Source organism: Melospiza georgiana, chromosome 20 (assembly GCF_028018845.1).
Source record: "Melospiza georgiana isolate bMelGeo1 chromosome 20, bMelGeo1.pri, whole genome shotgun sequence".
Lineage (NCBI taxonomy): Eukaryota > Metazoa > Chordata > Aves > Passeriformes > Passerellidae > Melospiza > Melospiza georgiana.
Window position 1 is genome coordinate 8,351,627 of NC_080449.1, and position 13,696 is coordinate 8,365,322.

Here is a 13,696-nt window from a genome sequence, read left to right on the forward strand (position 1 = left end):
CTGCTTTCTCTTGAGGATGAACATGCTATGAAACCAGCTGTTCATCTCTGCTGGGAGCCCACAGGCCCAGAGAAGAGATTTGTTGTGGATCTCAATGCTTCCTTTGTCTCCTTTTTCCTGACAACTTAAAGAAAAGCTTGTGCTCCAGGGATGAAGCAGGAGCTTCATTTGGCTTCTTGCAGGACAGACTGTGACTCTTCACTGTGGCCTTTTGGTACGTGACTCAGTGCCCTGCACTTTCCCCCAGCAGTGCTCAGCACCTACTGTCACAAACTGACACCAAAACCTGATTTAGGGAGTGCTGGGTGTCTGCAGCTGTCACTGAGCCAAAGTGGTTGCAGACACTCAGCACCCTGTAAATCACATTTTCATGTCAGTATTTTATCTCAGTGTATTGGAAGGGAACTGTGATTTCTGGCTCCTGTTGGTGCAGGGCACTGAGTGAGTGTCTGCTGCTGGAGGGAAGATTTGAGTGGTGCTGTGCTTTTTTTCAGGCTGGCAGTGGAGTCCTTCTGATAGACCATCCTTTGCTGAGATCCATCAGGCCTTTGAGACGATGTTTCAGGAATCCAGCATATCTGATGGTAGGTCTGGGTCCCTGCTGGACCAGCAGTACCAGGGGTGAGGTCAGGGCTGACTGCATCCTTAACTCTGCTGTTATTCATAGACTGCTTTGCAGTGAAACTCAGTCCTGTGTTCTACTACCTGGTGTAAATGATGTGGAAAGCAGTTATTTGTTTACATGGGTATTTTTTCTGGGCAACCATCTCATTTTAAAGGGCCAAATGTCTGAACTACCCCAAGGAACCCCCGTTTTGTGTTGTTCGCTTTTCTTTTGTGCTATTAATTCCAAACAGAGCAATAGTTTTTTATCTCCAGTTGATTGCAGTGCTTGTTTTTCTTCTGTGCCTTGCAGAGGTGGAGAAGGAGCTGGGAAAGAAGGGCATGAGGAGTGTGGTGAGCAATTTCCTGCAAGCCCCAGAGTTGCCAACCAAAACGCGAACATCGAGGAGAGCTGCAGAAAGCAAAGATGCCAACGAGGGCTTGGAGACTGCTCATGCTCGAGGCCAGGGGGAATGTGGTAGGTTTTAATTAAAGTCATTATTCCTTCAGGAAATACAGGGGGAAACAAAATGCACATCTAGCTGCAGGCCCTCACGTAGGCAAAGCTGTGCCTAATCACAGGTGCCATCTCGCTGTGTTTCTGGGTGACAGGCTGCTGAGTTTGCTGTCCTGGGTCCAGAACTCCTTTTATTAGTTTTTGCAAAGGTGGGCTGTTAATTCTGGAGCCAGATACACACAGCAGCTGGGAGTGTGAATCCTTAACTGGCTGAGGGACTGGTGATCTCCCTGCTGTTGCTTAGAGAAGCCCTTGGAGTTCTTTTAACTTAATGGCTGTTGCCTGCAGCTCCCCAAAGACCAGAGCCTGAGCACAGAGCTCTCTGATCATATCCTCTTCCCATTCCCTGACAGGAGCTATCAGTGGGATCTCCCACTGCATCTGAGTGCTGGGTAATCTGCTGTGTTCAAGCCACTTTACACTACCACACTGCATAATTTAAAGCAGGGTGATAGCTTGGGTTTAGCAAGCCCCATAAGGGAGGTTTCTTCACTGTTCCATCCTACCAGATTTGTGCTTGCAGCACAGAAGTGTATTACTCTTGGCAGGCACCAAATATAATTTCAGCGAGGGACAAAGAGGTATTTACAGACTCTTCCATAAAATTAAACTTCCAATCAGTTTTTTCAGGCACTTACCTTCCATTCCGAGGTAATAAAAGCAGTGGTAAAAGGCTGAATGAGTACAGGAGATTTGTGTCTAGCTCTGTGCTGGAAAAACAAGAATGTAAAACGAAATGCAGTGGGGTTTTTTGCAGCTCCTGTTGAGGCTGCCTCTTCTGACCATTCATGAGACTGACCTCTTTTGTGTAATGTCAGATTCACCCAGTGGTACATGTGTCAGTGACCAAAGTACATCTGGGCAGAGGGGAGGGAAAAAGGGGATTTTAAATGATGGAAAAAGAAAATATCAGTGACTCAGGCAGGAAGGTTATTTACCACGTATAGGAAATATAATTGCCTATTATTACAAGCTTTTGAAGTTAAAATAATTTCATTTAAATACTTGAGAGCTTTGAGAAATTAAAGTACAGCAGGCATAATACGATTTTAACATTATGCTGGGAATCATTTAATTCTTTACTGTGGAAGAAATTTTTTCACAATAAAGTTTTATTGCAGTTTCCCTTCCAATTGTCAGTGTTTCCATAGCAAGTCCAGCAGCTGGAAGCTGTTCCTTAGTGCTAGCTGCTAGTTTTCTCTGGATTTCTGCACCTCTACTGTGTCTGTACTCAGTAGGACCATGGTCTGGCTCTTCTGGCTGTCCATGTCCCCCTGAATCCCATGGGAATGGTGCAACTGCAGTGTTCCTGTGCAAAACATGTTGTCCTCTCAAACTGCACAAATATTTTCTTTTCAAATTCTCTCCCCTCAACCAAAATCCATTCCTCAGCCAAAATCCTACCCATAGCATGATGATCACCAGTTTGTGACTAAGAAGCATCCTTCCTTATGACTCTGCTTCATCTCCCTTCTTTGCTGCCTAGTCAAGCTGTAAATGTATATGCTGCCCTGCAGGCATTCCTGCTTTGGATTAGAATGCCATTGGAGTGCCTGGCCTGGGAACGAGCCCCTCTGTCAGTCAAGCACAGAGACCTTCAGGACTCTCTATGAATTTATTATAAACCATTATTCATTTTTAAGTACTGCTTGTAAGTGGAGAGAGGGTCACCCCCTGGCTTCCCTCTGCAGCAGCGCTGCTGGAGGAGGCTGGCACTGCCCCTTTTCTCTGTTGCTGTACAAAGCTGAGCATCTTCACTGTGCTACGACCTGAAGTGTCATAGCTTGATCTCCATTTCTGCTCATGAAACAGTCCTTTCCATTCCCCACAAAGGATGACATCAGGAAAATGAACGAGGAGCCTGGGGATGGAGGTGGGTTACGGAGGTGCCTTATTAATTCAGAGGGTCAGCGATTCAAAAGACAGCAATTGCACAGGGACTAAAGCAAAGGCTTCTTCCTATTTATCTTCTTCACAGTGTGAAGTTTAGACAAATCTCCAGATGTGAGGAGGGGAATCTGAACACAAACATGTAGTGTTTGTATGTCACTCTTCCAGTCAGAAACCCCCACAGGGAAAGTAGTTTGGCAGCCACCTCAGGAATGAATGGATGCAGAATCATGGACCATGTTCAGTCTAGGCTTGAGTGTGGCTGCACTTGATTTATTTCTGCTCTGAAATTGTGTCTGTTTAGAGAACCTGCACCTTTTGGAGGTGCTGCACTGGTTGGATCCTGTAGGAAAATGGGTTATTCTGGCTCTTTGAGCACTGCTGAGAAAACTTCCCTTTTCCCTTGCAGACCTCCTGGATCATGAACCTGCTGTTTCCCCCTTGCTCCCACGGAAGGAGAGGGTGGCCCTGGAGAGCAGTTTGAATGAAGATGAGCGGCTGCTCCCAAAAGACAAAAAGCACAACCTCTTCAGTGCCCTGATCAAGAAGAAGAAGAAAACTGCCCCCACCCCTCCAAAAAGGAGCAGCTCCTTCAGGGAGATGGACGGACACTCGGAGCGCAGGGCAGGCGGGGAGGAGGAGAGCAGGGATGCTGGAAATGGAGCTTTCATTGCCCCCCCTGCAGACACAGCTGAGCCCTCCAAGTTCCAGAGCCCCAGCAATGGGGCTGGTGTCACCAACGGGGTCGTGGCTGGCAACTCTGGGTTCTTATCTCCCCACCTACGGAAGAAGTCCAGCACGATGAGCAGCAGCCGAGGGGTGGCTGCTGAGGAGGAGAGTAGTTCCAACTCCAGCAAGCGTTTCTTGAGGTCCTGCTCAGCCTCCTGCGTGCCCCACGGAGCCAAGGACACAGAGTGGAAATCTGTGACTCTGCCTCGGGATCTGCAGTCCACGGGACGCCAGTTTGATTCCTCCACTTTCGGGGGGCACAAGAGTGAGAAGCCGGCGCTGCCTCGGAAACGGGCGAACGAGACCAAGGCTGAAATTGCTGTCAGGGGAACAGTGACCCCTCCTCCACGGCTGCTTAAGAAGAATGAAGAGACTGCTGATGATGTGTTCAAAGATGCAGAGTCCAGCCCTGGCTCCAGCCCTCCCACCCTGACACCAAAACTTGGCCGTAGGCAGCCTGCTGCTCCTCCTTCCTCCAGCGGGCTCCACAAGGATGATGGAGTCAAATCCAGTGCCTTAGGTACCACTGTGATGATGGACCAAGGTTCTGCTGCCAAACCCAACCCTGCTGGGTTCGTGGGGGCAAGCAAAGCTTCCTCTGAGGAGCCACGCCTGAGGAGGCTCAAGCAGCCCTCAGAGTCGGCAGGGAAGGACAAAGGGAAGTTATCGAAGCTGAAACCAGCCCCTCCTCTCCCACTGTCTTCATCCTCCATTGCCAAGCCTGGGAAGGTTTCTCACAGTCCCAGCCATGAAGCAGCAGCAGATGTGGTGTCTGGGCCGAAATCCAAACAGTTGACTCAGGTTGGAGAGGCTGCAGGCAGTGATGCTGTCAAGCCAAACCAGTCAGGGGAAGGTGTGAAAAAGCTGGGGATCCCCTCTGTACCAAAGCCACAATCCTCTACAAAGCTGCTGCTGAGCACAGCAACCCCAGCTGCCTCCTCCTCATCCATCCCCTCGGCCCCAGGCGGGGACCAGCCATCATCCACAGCCTTCATCCCCCTCATATCCACCAGGGTCTCGCTGAGGAAGACCCGGCAGCCCCCGGAGAGGATTGCCAGCGGCACCATCACCAAAGGGGTGGTGCTGGAGAGCACCGAGGCGCTGCGGCTCGCCATCAGCAAGAACTCTGAGCAGATGGCCAGCCACAGCGCCGTCCTGGAGGCTGGCAAGAACCTCTACACCTTCTGCGTGAGCTACGTGGACTCCATCCAGCAGATGAGGAACAAGTTTGCCTTTCGGGAGGCCATCAATAAGCTGGAGAACAACCTGAGGGAGCTGCAGATCTGCCCCGCGAGCGCTGGCGGCGGCCCCGCCGCCACCCAGGACTTCAGCAAACTGCTCAGCTCCGTGAAAGAAATCAGCGACATCGTCCAGAGGTAGCAAGAAACCAGGCTGGAAAACAAACCATGAATCAATCAGTCAATCACAATGGGCCAAAGCCAGCTGTGGAGAGAGTAAGGTGTGGACTGACAAAGGAGAGGGGTGTTGGGGTTAGGGCTGTGCCAAGGATGCAGACTGTGAATGGACACCCCAGCTCCAAAGGGCAGGGCTGTGTTCAGGAGGCACTTCCCACCCTCTGAACCCACATTCCCTGTGTTTCATATACTTGTAATCGTCTTATCTGTGGAGTTCTTGCCTTGTGGACTACAAGTCTAAATGCTGATGTCACACCATGCCTTTTTATTAATATTTTATTGTTCTGGACAGACTGTTGAGACTGAAGCCAGACTGATGGACACTGAGATGACATCCTCCCCAGGAGGACTTTGTACTGCATTTTTGTCCCCTCCTTCTGCCCCCCTGTACATGAGCATGAGTGTTTGGATAACAATATACCCATTGCATTTCTTGGGAGAGTTTGCCCAGCACGTGCTCCTCGCCCAAGTCTGACATTTGCCTGACACTAATGCAACAGATTTGGTGCTTGGGAGGGAAGGGGGGAAAATTATTAATGTAAGGTTTTTTTAATGACAGAATGCTACAAGTGATGATTGCCCAAATTCTTCCTCTGATTGCACCTGCTCCCCTTGGTTTCTGTGTTTTCAGTGGTTTCTCAGTGTTGTTGAGTTCCAGTGGATTGCTTGGGCTCACGGTGTTGGAGGCAGCACCCGCTGGTGTCCCAGCCCTGGAGCCCGTTTGTGGCTCTCCCTGGGCAGCAGAACAGGCCTGGAGAAGGTCAGGAGGAGGATGTGGCACTGGTGATGGCTGACACCAACAGGGCTGGCCTTTGGGGTGGGGTCACAGAGCTTGGGGAGGTGGGAGGGTGGCAGAGGGAGGAGATGGCTCAGGGTGAGCCATCCCCATCCAGCTGTGCCTGCAGCTGCTGTTCTGGCTGAGCCTGCTCCTCTCAGTGGGTGAGAGCTGCTGGGCTGTGCCTCCATTGAATTTCCAGCTGTTTGTTTAGTGAAAGGAGATGGAGCCTGCCCTCCTGCAGAGCTTTGGGGGGCTGTGGTGTCTCCCTTTCTGTGCCCCTGGAACCCCCTGGCAGGAGCTCCAGTGCTCTGGGGTTGAAAGCATTCCCACCCTCATGCCAGCCTGGTTCCATCCAGCATCAAACAAGGATCTGTGAGACTGCAGACCCTTCCCTGGGGTGCATCTCCCCAGAAAACTGCCATGAAAACAACATGCTGACAGCAGGACTCCAGGCCTTCCTTGCCAAGGTCCTGTGACCTTCCCAATTAATGCTGGGAACTAATTGTGACTGGTGACAATAGTGAAAGAACAAGGTTTAGGGCTATTAACAGTGCAATTTAACTCCTCTTAACAGTTCCAAACATGAGGAAAAACACATTTCCCGTTTTCTGTTCCCCTGTAACTCGTGACCCCTCTTGTGTATCTTAAACACTAATTGCCTTCAATTGTATTTTATGCTGTTCTCTTTGGAACTGTTTGTTTTGTATATGATTTCTAGTAGTTCACTCATGTATGTTCATGCCACTTCTCGCCCTCACAAACAGCCATGACTTAACATGTGACAAATGTTCAAAAGAAAATACACACTTCTACCACAGGCTGCCTTTAAAAATGTAAGAAAAACCCTAACCCTTGAATTGTCTCTTTCCTGGAGGTACTGTTTTTACTTTGATAACATATTGTGCCACTATATTATACATTTGTATCTCATTATTACACACTTTTGTAGACTTGTCTTTTTTACAGTGTGTAAATAGCTCTGTCCTTCATCTCTGTGATACTTCAGGGGGTCGTTTCCCCTTTAATTTAGTCCAGTACAGATTGTTTCTGTACATGACTTCCAATTCTTCTCTCTTTCTCTGTTTCCATTTTTTTGATTTGTTTTTTATTCCAGTCTCTCTTGCGTAGTATATTTAAAAATAAATCAATGTTGAGGAAAACTGGTGTTTGTCTGTAAGTGAGGTTTTTCCAGCCCAGCTGACTCCCCTTAGACTCATCCAAACCCAGGAGTTTCTTGTTTGGGTTCACTGTGACCCTTCAGCACAGTGGGGTGGGCAGAGCCAGGGCAGCAGCCCCTTCCCATGTTCTTTGATCTGGCTCTGAAAAGCCAGGAGAGAAAAGAGATACACAGAGTAAGACTGTGTCATCACCTCTTCTAAATCAAGGACTTTCTGTTATCTTCAAGGAGATTTATATCAGAGATTTGGCTAAACTTTTCTTCTGTTAATGGTTTGTATTCTGTATAATTCAGCTGCTGATGTGTTTTCCTCCTCCTCCTCCTCTGCTCTGAAATGACCCATGAGTTTCTGTCCTCATGCAGTTCCCTCCCTCATTTCTGCTTGCCCATTCTTATTTTCTGTTTCCCTTCAGCCTTTCCAGCAAACCTCGTGGGAGGGACATTTCCAGGCGCTGAGCAGCCTCTAAAATCAGCCTCTGCTTTGATTAATGAAGATGCTCAAGACTAAAAAAGGATGAGAGGAAAACAAGGGCAGGTGACAGTGTGTGGTGTTCCCACAGTTCCACAGTGATGTTTTAGGGCTGTAACCCAGTTGTTTGCATTCCTTATCCCCTCAGTAAGTCCCTGGTGAAATCTGTGGGTCCTGGCTGAAGGGGAACAAGGCTGGGGGGAAACCTTGGGCTGCTGCTGCTGAGGCTGAAGAAGGTGAAGCAGGAGGATGCACTGGTGAATATAAAGAATATTAATGGCCTGCACTTGGCAAGGCAGAGGCACAACAGAGGGGTCTGCAGCACTCAGGGAGTTCTGGGTGGGATTGTGACCAACACCCTGGCAAAATTCAGTGTCCAAACTTGGATATGGTGGGTAGCTGTGGGCTGATGGAGAAGCTTCACCTGCCCCTAAATGCTGTCACTGCTGGTGATTTCCATCCCTGCTGGCTTAGGGACTGCTCTGTGGTGTCGTGGGAAGGCAGGGGCTGCTTGACCTGGCTGGGGAAAGCCCCTGGATCTTTGGTGTTGGGAGTGAGAGAGGGGGGATTAAAGGCTAAATTTAGCTGAGTACAGTAGGAGTTGATTTAACAGATCGATGCATTTAACAGTTTGATTGCTCCAATTTTCAAGGCTATTGAGCTTGAAAGTGAGAGTGCTCTGGGGGAAAAATAGCTGTGTTTGTGGTTTTGTTTTGGTTTTCGTGTCTTTGAAATTACAATGTTCACTCTTTTAAGTTTTCATTTAATGTCGTCTTGCTTTTTGTTGGGAAGTTGCTTGTCACGAGATGTAAAATGTCAGTGATTTATGCTCAGTATTTTTCTTCCAAATCCCATGGTTTTTATGGTCAGGCTGGCTGGGCCAGTGGCGTTTCCAGGTGTGCCTGTCCCCCAGGATGGTCAGGGACAGCCACAGCCTCTCCCTTGGCTGAAATCCATCCTTCCACAATTGGAAATAGAGGAAAATAGACCTGAGCACAGTTTCAGCTCTGAGGAGAGGGTTCCTGTCATCACCTGTGCACTGAAAGCAGCTGGCAGCAGAGTGGGGCACTCCTTGGCCGAGGGTGAGACCTGGCCGGGGTGGGCTGCAGGGAATGATGCTCCATGGTCAATTCCTGGTCAGTCCTGGTGCCCTGGCAGTGTGGGTGAGGACAGCCCTCAGTTAGCTCAGTGCTGAGCCTGGGCTCGGGGCTGTCCTCCCTGGCAGATCCAGCTCAGCAGAGAGCTGACCTGCAAACCAGGCTGTGCTGCACCTTTGCCCAGCAATCCCCCCCTTGCTGAGGGTTCTGTGTTTGTGCTGGCATCTACTCTGCTGTAAAGGTCCCACCTGTGCTCCTGCAGCCTGCATGGCCCAGTTGTGATACCCAGAGTCCCTGGGATGCAATTAACCCAGGCTCTGCTCTGCAGAGGATCCTTTGGGTTTGAGGTTTGCTGTTCCTGCTGTTGTGTGTGTGCAGCCCTGCCAGGGCTGGGGGAACAGTGAGGGGCAGCCCATGGGAGTGGAGCAGAGGCCAGGGGAGCGCCAGGGGCTGTGAAGGCAGGGAAGGTTAATGTGGCACTTCATGGGCAGTCCCAGCAGTGGCAATGCCTGCAGGGCTGTCTCTGCCCACCTGTAGAGGAATCCAGAGCCTGTTTGATGCAGCTCCCTGCGGGTAGGTGGGTTCTGAGCTCTCAGGGATGTTCAGGGTCTGGGTGTCCCTCAGGGTGAGGTGTCCCTCACCCTCATGGGTGTCCCATGAGGGTAGCAGAGGATCTGGGCAGGGGTGCAGCTTCCTGTGGGAGATGATGTGTGCAGGGTGGGCATTCAGCCCCTCAGGGGTCGTTCCTGGCATGTTCCCCCCTCCCTCCTCCCAGCTACCCCCCCAGGCTCCAGGCAGTTATTTTCCATTCACTTTTACCTCCCCTCCCCAGCAATAAGCACCAAGGAGCAGCAACCAAGAGCCTGGAACGCTGGAATGCTGCCTCTTCCCGGGCACGCCGAGGTGTGCTCAGGGCAGTTCAGGGATGCCATGGCCCCTCACCTGCCCCATGGCACAGCCTGGCAGAGCGTGAGGAGGGCGATGGCAATGCCCTGCTGGCACCAAGCCGCCCATCAAGGAGCCCTGGGGCGTGAGGGCTGAGCCCAACTCCGTCCCACCTGCCAGGTAAGTGCTCCAATTTTCAGTGAGTTCTGCCGAGGTTATTGCACATCAATCAAAGCCTCGTTATGTGAGAGCTTTTATGAGGCTGTTCTGAGCCTGTTCCTCTCCGGCACTGGAGTGCAGGAGCCCAGGCGTGCCCGCAGCCGCAGCATTGCCCAGCAGGTTCCCTTTCCCTTCCCGCAGCAGTCAGTGCCGCTTTCCCCTGCAAAGATCCATCACGGCAAAGCCGGGGATTTACCAGCCCTCACTAACCCTGAGTTACACCAAAACTCTTCCCCTTCCTCCCTTGGCTCGCTCCCCCCGGCTCCAGCGCAGGGTAAAATTGATCAGTGCGCGTTTATTGATGGTTTGAACGCTCAGAAGGGAGAGGGGCAGGGGGAAGAGGTTGCCATGGAAACATCGATAACAGCTCCGTCTGCGCTGCGTGAGGCGGCGCCGCCGTCCCGACCCAAACCGGGACTGGGAGCGATGCAGGGATGGGGATGGGATGGACACCCCTGGGCTGCGGGTCTGTGCGGGCTCAGTGCCGGGGGTGAACCTGCTGTGCTCCCCAGTGCGAGATGCTCGGGGCTGCAGGGGGGGAAATGCCCATCCTCACCTTCACAGCCATCACCATCCTCACCTGAGGGCAAACCATCCTCACCTTCACAGCCATCACCATCCTCACCTGAGGGCAAACCATCCTCACCTGAGGGCAAACCCGGCACTGTCCGTGTCCCTCAGACCTGGGTGAGCCTGTCCTGTGCCTGCTCCCTGCTCCTGCTGCCCCACAATTGTTCCCCCTCCATCCAGCCCCAGCCGCTGCTCTGCTGCCAGAAGGGCTCACGCAGCACTGCATTAAGTGCTCTGTCTGCCTGATGGATATTACAATGCACCTCTTGCAGCCTGATTTAGGTTGCTTTTTTTTTTTTTTTTTTAATCTTTTTACTCCCCCAACCAAGTCCTGCCACGGTCTCTGATTTTTGAGGGTGCAATTCAGCGCTTGCAAATCATCTCCAGGCTCGTTTCTGTGCCTGCAATGAAATATCAGCCGTGGCTCAGTGTGTGAGTTGCTGTTAGTGCCTGCAGCAGGTAGTTAGAGCTCTGATTGCTGCTACCTCTGGCAGGCACAGAGAAAACACTGGGATTGGCACAGCTAAATCTGCCCAAAAGAGGGGAAGGCAGTGGCTGGGGCTCCTCCTGTGCTGACTTTTGGGGCTGATGGTCCCCAAAGCTGCACTGATGGTGGCTGGAGCACCAGTGACACTGAGCACCTCTCAGTGGTCAGAAGTTCTTGTTTCAGTCCTTCTGCAGTAGCTCCAGCTGGGTTAGGTGGTGAGGAGGCCAGGAAGGCTTTGGGAAGGGCCAGGCTGCCTGAGGAGCTGGGTGGTGACAAGGACATCGAAGGTCAGGCATCACAATCTCACCCTGGTGTGGGGCATGGGCAGGGCTGTGGGGCTGTGCCAGGGCTGGTGGTGCCAGGGCAGGGTTCTGTGCTCACTCCAGGGGCTGCTAAGGACAAGATTTTCTCGAACCCTGCTGCTCTGCCCTGGTTTTGCAGGCAGGAGCTGCCTCGTGTGAGAGGCATCTTGACACTAAGCAGAATTTGCTGCCGGAGGGACTTTCCCTTAATAGGCAGGAGAGCAGCAGCTCGGTGGAGAGCTCTGAGGGACCCTCTCCTCCCTGATGGCTGGCCCTGGACTACAAACAGTCCCTGGGGACTATCAGCGCCACAGCATCCTGCCGTAACCCTCCAGCCCTGCTGGCACTGCCCATCCCATGGTGCCACCCTGCTCTGCCCATCCCATCGTGCCACCCCTGTTCTCTGCCAGCACTGGAGACCCAGCTGTCACACAGCCCCTTTCCCTGTGCCCCAGCAGAAGCTCTGTGTGATGAGGGAAGGGATTTGGTGATTTCTCCTCCTCAGGGCACCCTCCTCTTCTTCCATTGCATGGGTCGGGAACAGGGATGGGAGATCTAGAGCAGAGCTGGGAGTGGGGCAAAAGCAGCATCCCCCCTTCCCAAGGCACCCCCAGCAGCAAAACCCTAAATATCCTTTTTTTTTCTGAGCAAACCCGGGTGAGATGGAGGGGAATGACAGGACAGAGTGACCCACAGGAGCAAAACCCTAAATATCCTTTTTTCCAAGCAAACCCAGGTGAGATGAGGGGAAGGCCGGGACGGGGTGACCCCCAGCAGCAAAACCCTAAATATCCTTTTTTCCGAGCAAACCCAGGTGAGATGGAGGGGAATGACAGGATAGAGTGACCCACAGGAGCAAAACCCTAAATATCCTTTTTTCCGAGCAAACCCAGGTGAGATGAGGGGAAGGCCGGGACGGGGTGACCCGCAGGAGGCGGGGAGTGCAGTCCGCGCTCTCATCTCCCGAAGCGGAAGGTGAAGCCCCCTTTTTTCCTGTTGTAGCCGGTGAGTTCCTCCGCCAGGCTGCCCAGGGCTCCGCTGCGCTTCTCCCCTCCCGCGGGCAGCGCCTCGGGGCCGCCGCTCCGGCCCGGCCGCGTCCCGAGCAGCTCCCGGGCGATGCTCAGCAGCGCGTCCCGCTCCTCCTCGCTCCTCCGCCGCTTCGGGGCTGCCCTCCAGCCGGCACCCCGGCCCTCCGTGTGCCAGCCGGGACCCAGCGGAGCCCCTTCCCCGGGCTGCGCCGGCTCCCAGCGCTCGCCCGGGGGGAAGCAGGCGCCCAGGCTCAGCAGGAACAGGCAGGACAGCGAGTAGCGTGCTCTCATCTGGGGGAGGCACAGGGAGGGGAGGGAATGGCAGGGGAGCAGGGGGTGCCCTGGGCTGTTCCCCATCCCTGCGGCAGCACCCCCAAACCAGCCCTGCTAGAACCCCCCAAGCACCCACTGCTCCTCCTGCAGCAGCACCCAGCCCCAGAGAGGGTCTGAGCTCCCCCATGCCTTCCCTTCCTCTTCCCAGAAAGAGGAAACAGGTATTATTATTATTATTATTATTATTATTATTATTATTATTATTACTACTACTACTACTATTATTATTACTACTATTACTATGCAGATATTGCCTTAAAAGCTGCTGCAGGTGCTGTGGGCCAGGCTCTCTGCTCCACCCAAGGAGTTTGTTTCTCCCTCCTGCTCCAGACCCAGACGCACTCAAGCCCTTTCCTGCCCTTCCCAACGCTCCTTAGCCCGGAGGTTTCACTTCAGTTTCACCCCTACCTTTTCCACACCTTCCCTCTGCTCTGTTCTCTCCCTTTTTGCTCCCCGTTTCCCATCAGGGATCCAAATTTCTGAGTCCCATCCTGGGGTCTGGGGGTGCTGTGCGTCCCCAGCTGTTTCCCCCAGCCTTTCACTGCTCCCCAGCTGTGCTGCCCATCGAGGCAGGGCTGTAAGGCAGACAGACAGACAGACACACGGGCACCAGTCACTCACCTCTGCCCCTCGGTGCTGCCCAGTGCTGCCTCCCCTGGCACCTCTCTGCCAGCCCTGAGTCCGGATGAGTGGCCAGCCCACCCTGGGCCATTAAATAGCCACGGGCGCTGATTGCCAGGTCACCCCTGGGCTGTGGCCACGGGGAGAGGAGGGTGGGACCCTGGGGGACAGAGGGGACAGGGGTTGGTGGAGCTGCCACAATGGGAACGCAGCAACGCCACTCATTAACACTGCTGCTGTCTGCTGCCTCATCTGGAGAGCGGCTGGGAGCTGGCCTTGTGTCCCTGGCAGCTGTCAGGGGTGCTGCAGGGATGGAGGGTCTCATCTGGGGTACAAGTGTGGCCCCTTCATATGGCTGGTGTGTCCTGTGTGCAGCTCTTGGGGGTCCCACCCATCTGTTTGTGTGCACAGGCACCACTGGAGACCCCAAACCCGCCCAGGGCCCGGCCCCACATGGACATGACCAAGTGCTCCCACCCTCCCTGGTCAGCACACACAGCCCCATTGCTGCAACATGGTCCCCAAGGCACCCTGCTGTCCCCTCCAGGTGTGTCCTGGCTGTGGCAGTGGAATTGG

General features: G+C 53.1%; 2 protein-coding genes across 2 annotated transcripts in view; one reads left to right on the plus strand and one right to left on the minus strand.

The window, feature by feature from the left end:
- ABL1 (ABL proto-oncogene 1, non-receptor tyrosine kinase) overlaps nucleotides 1-7,092 on the plus strand; it is a 77,692-nt gene extending 70,600 nt beyond the window's left edge. Inside the window, exons 9-11 of the mRNA XM_058038281.1 lie at nucleotides 495-584; nucleotides 917-1,081; nucleotides 3,420-7,092. Of these exons, the coding sequence (XP_057894264.1) occupies nucleotides 495-584; nucleotides 917-1,081; nucleotides 3,420-5,119 (1,955 nt within the window). The 3' untranslated portion in view covers nucleotides 5,120-7,092. The remainder of the gene's footprint in view (nucleotides 1-494; nucleotides 585-916; nucleotides 1,082-3,419) is intronic.
- A 5,002-nt stretch (nucleotides 7,093-12,094) lies between these two features.
- Nucleotides 12,095-12,467, minus strand: QRFP (pyroglutamylated RFamide peptide). The gene has a single exon (XM_058038460.1). The coding sequence runs from the start codon at nucleotides 12,455-12,457 to the stop codon at nucleotides 12,095-12,097; it is 363 nt and encodes a 120-aa protein (XP_057894443.1). The 5' UTR covers nucleotides 12,458-12,467.
- Nucleotides 12,468-13,696: the final 1,229 nt, after the last annotated feature.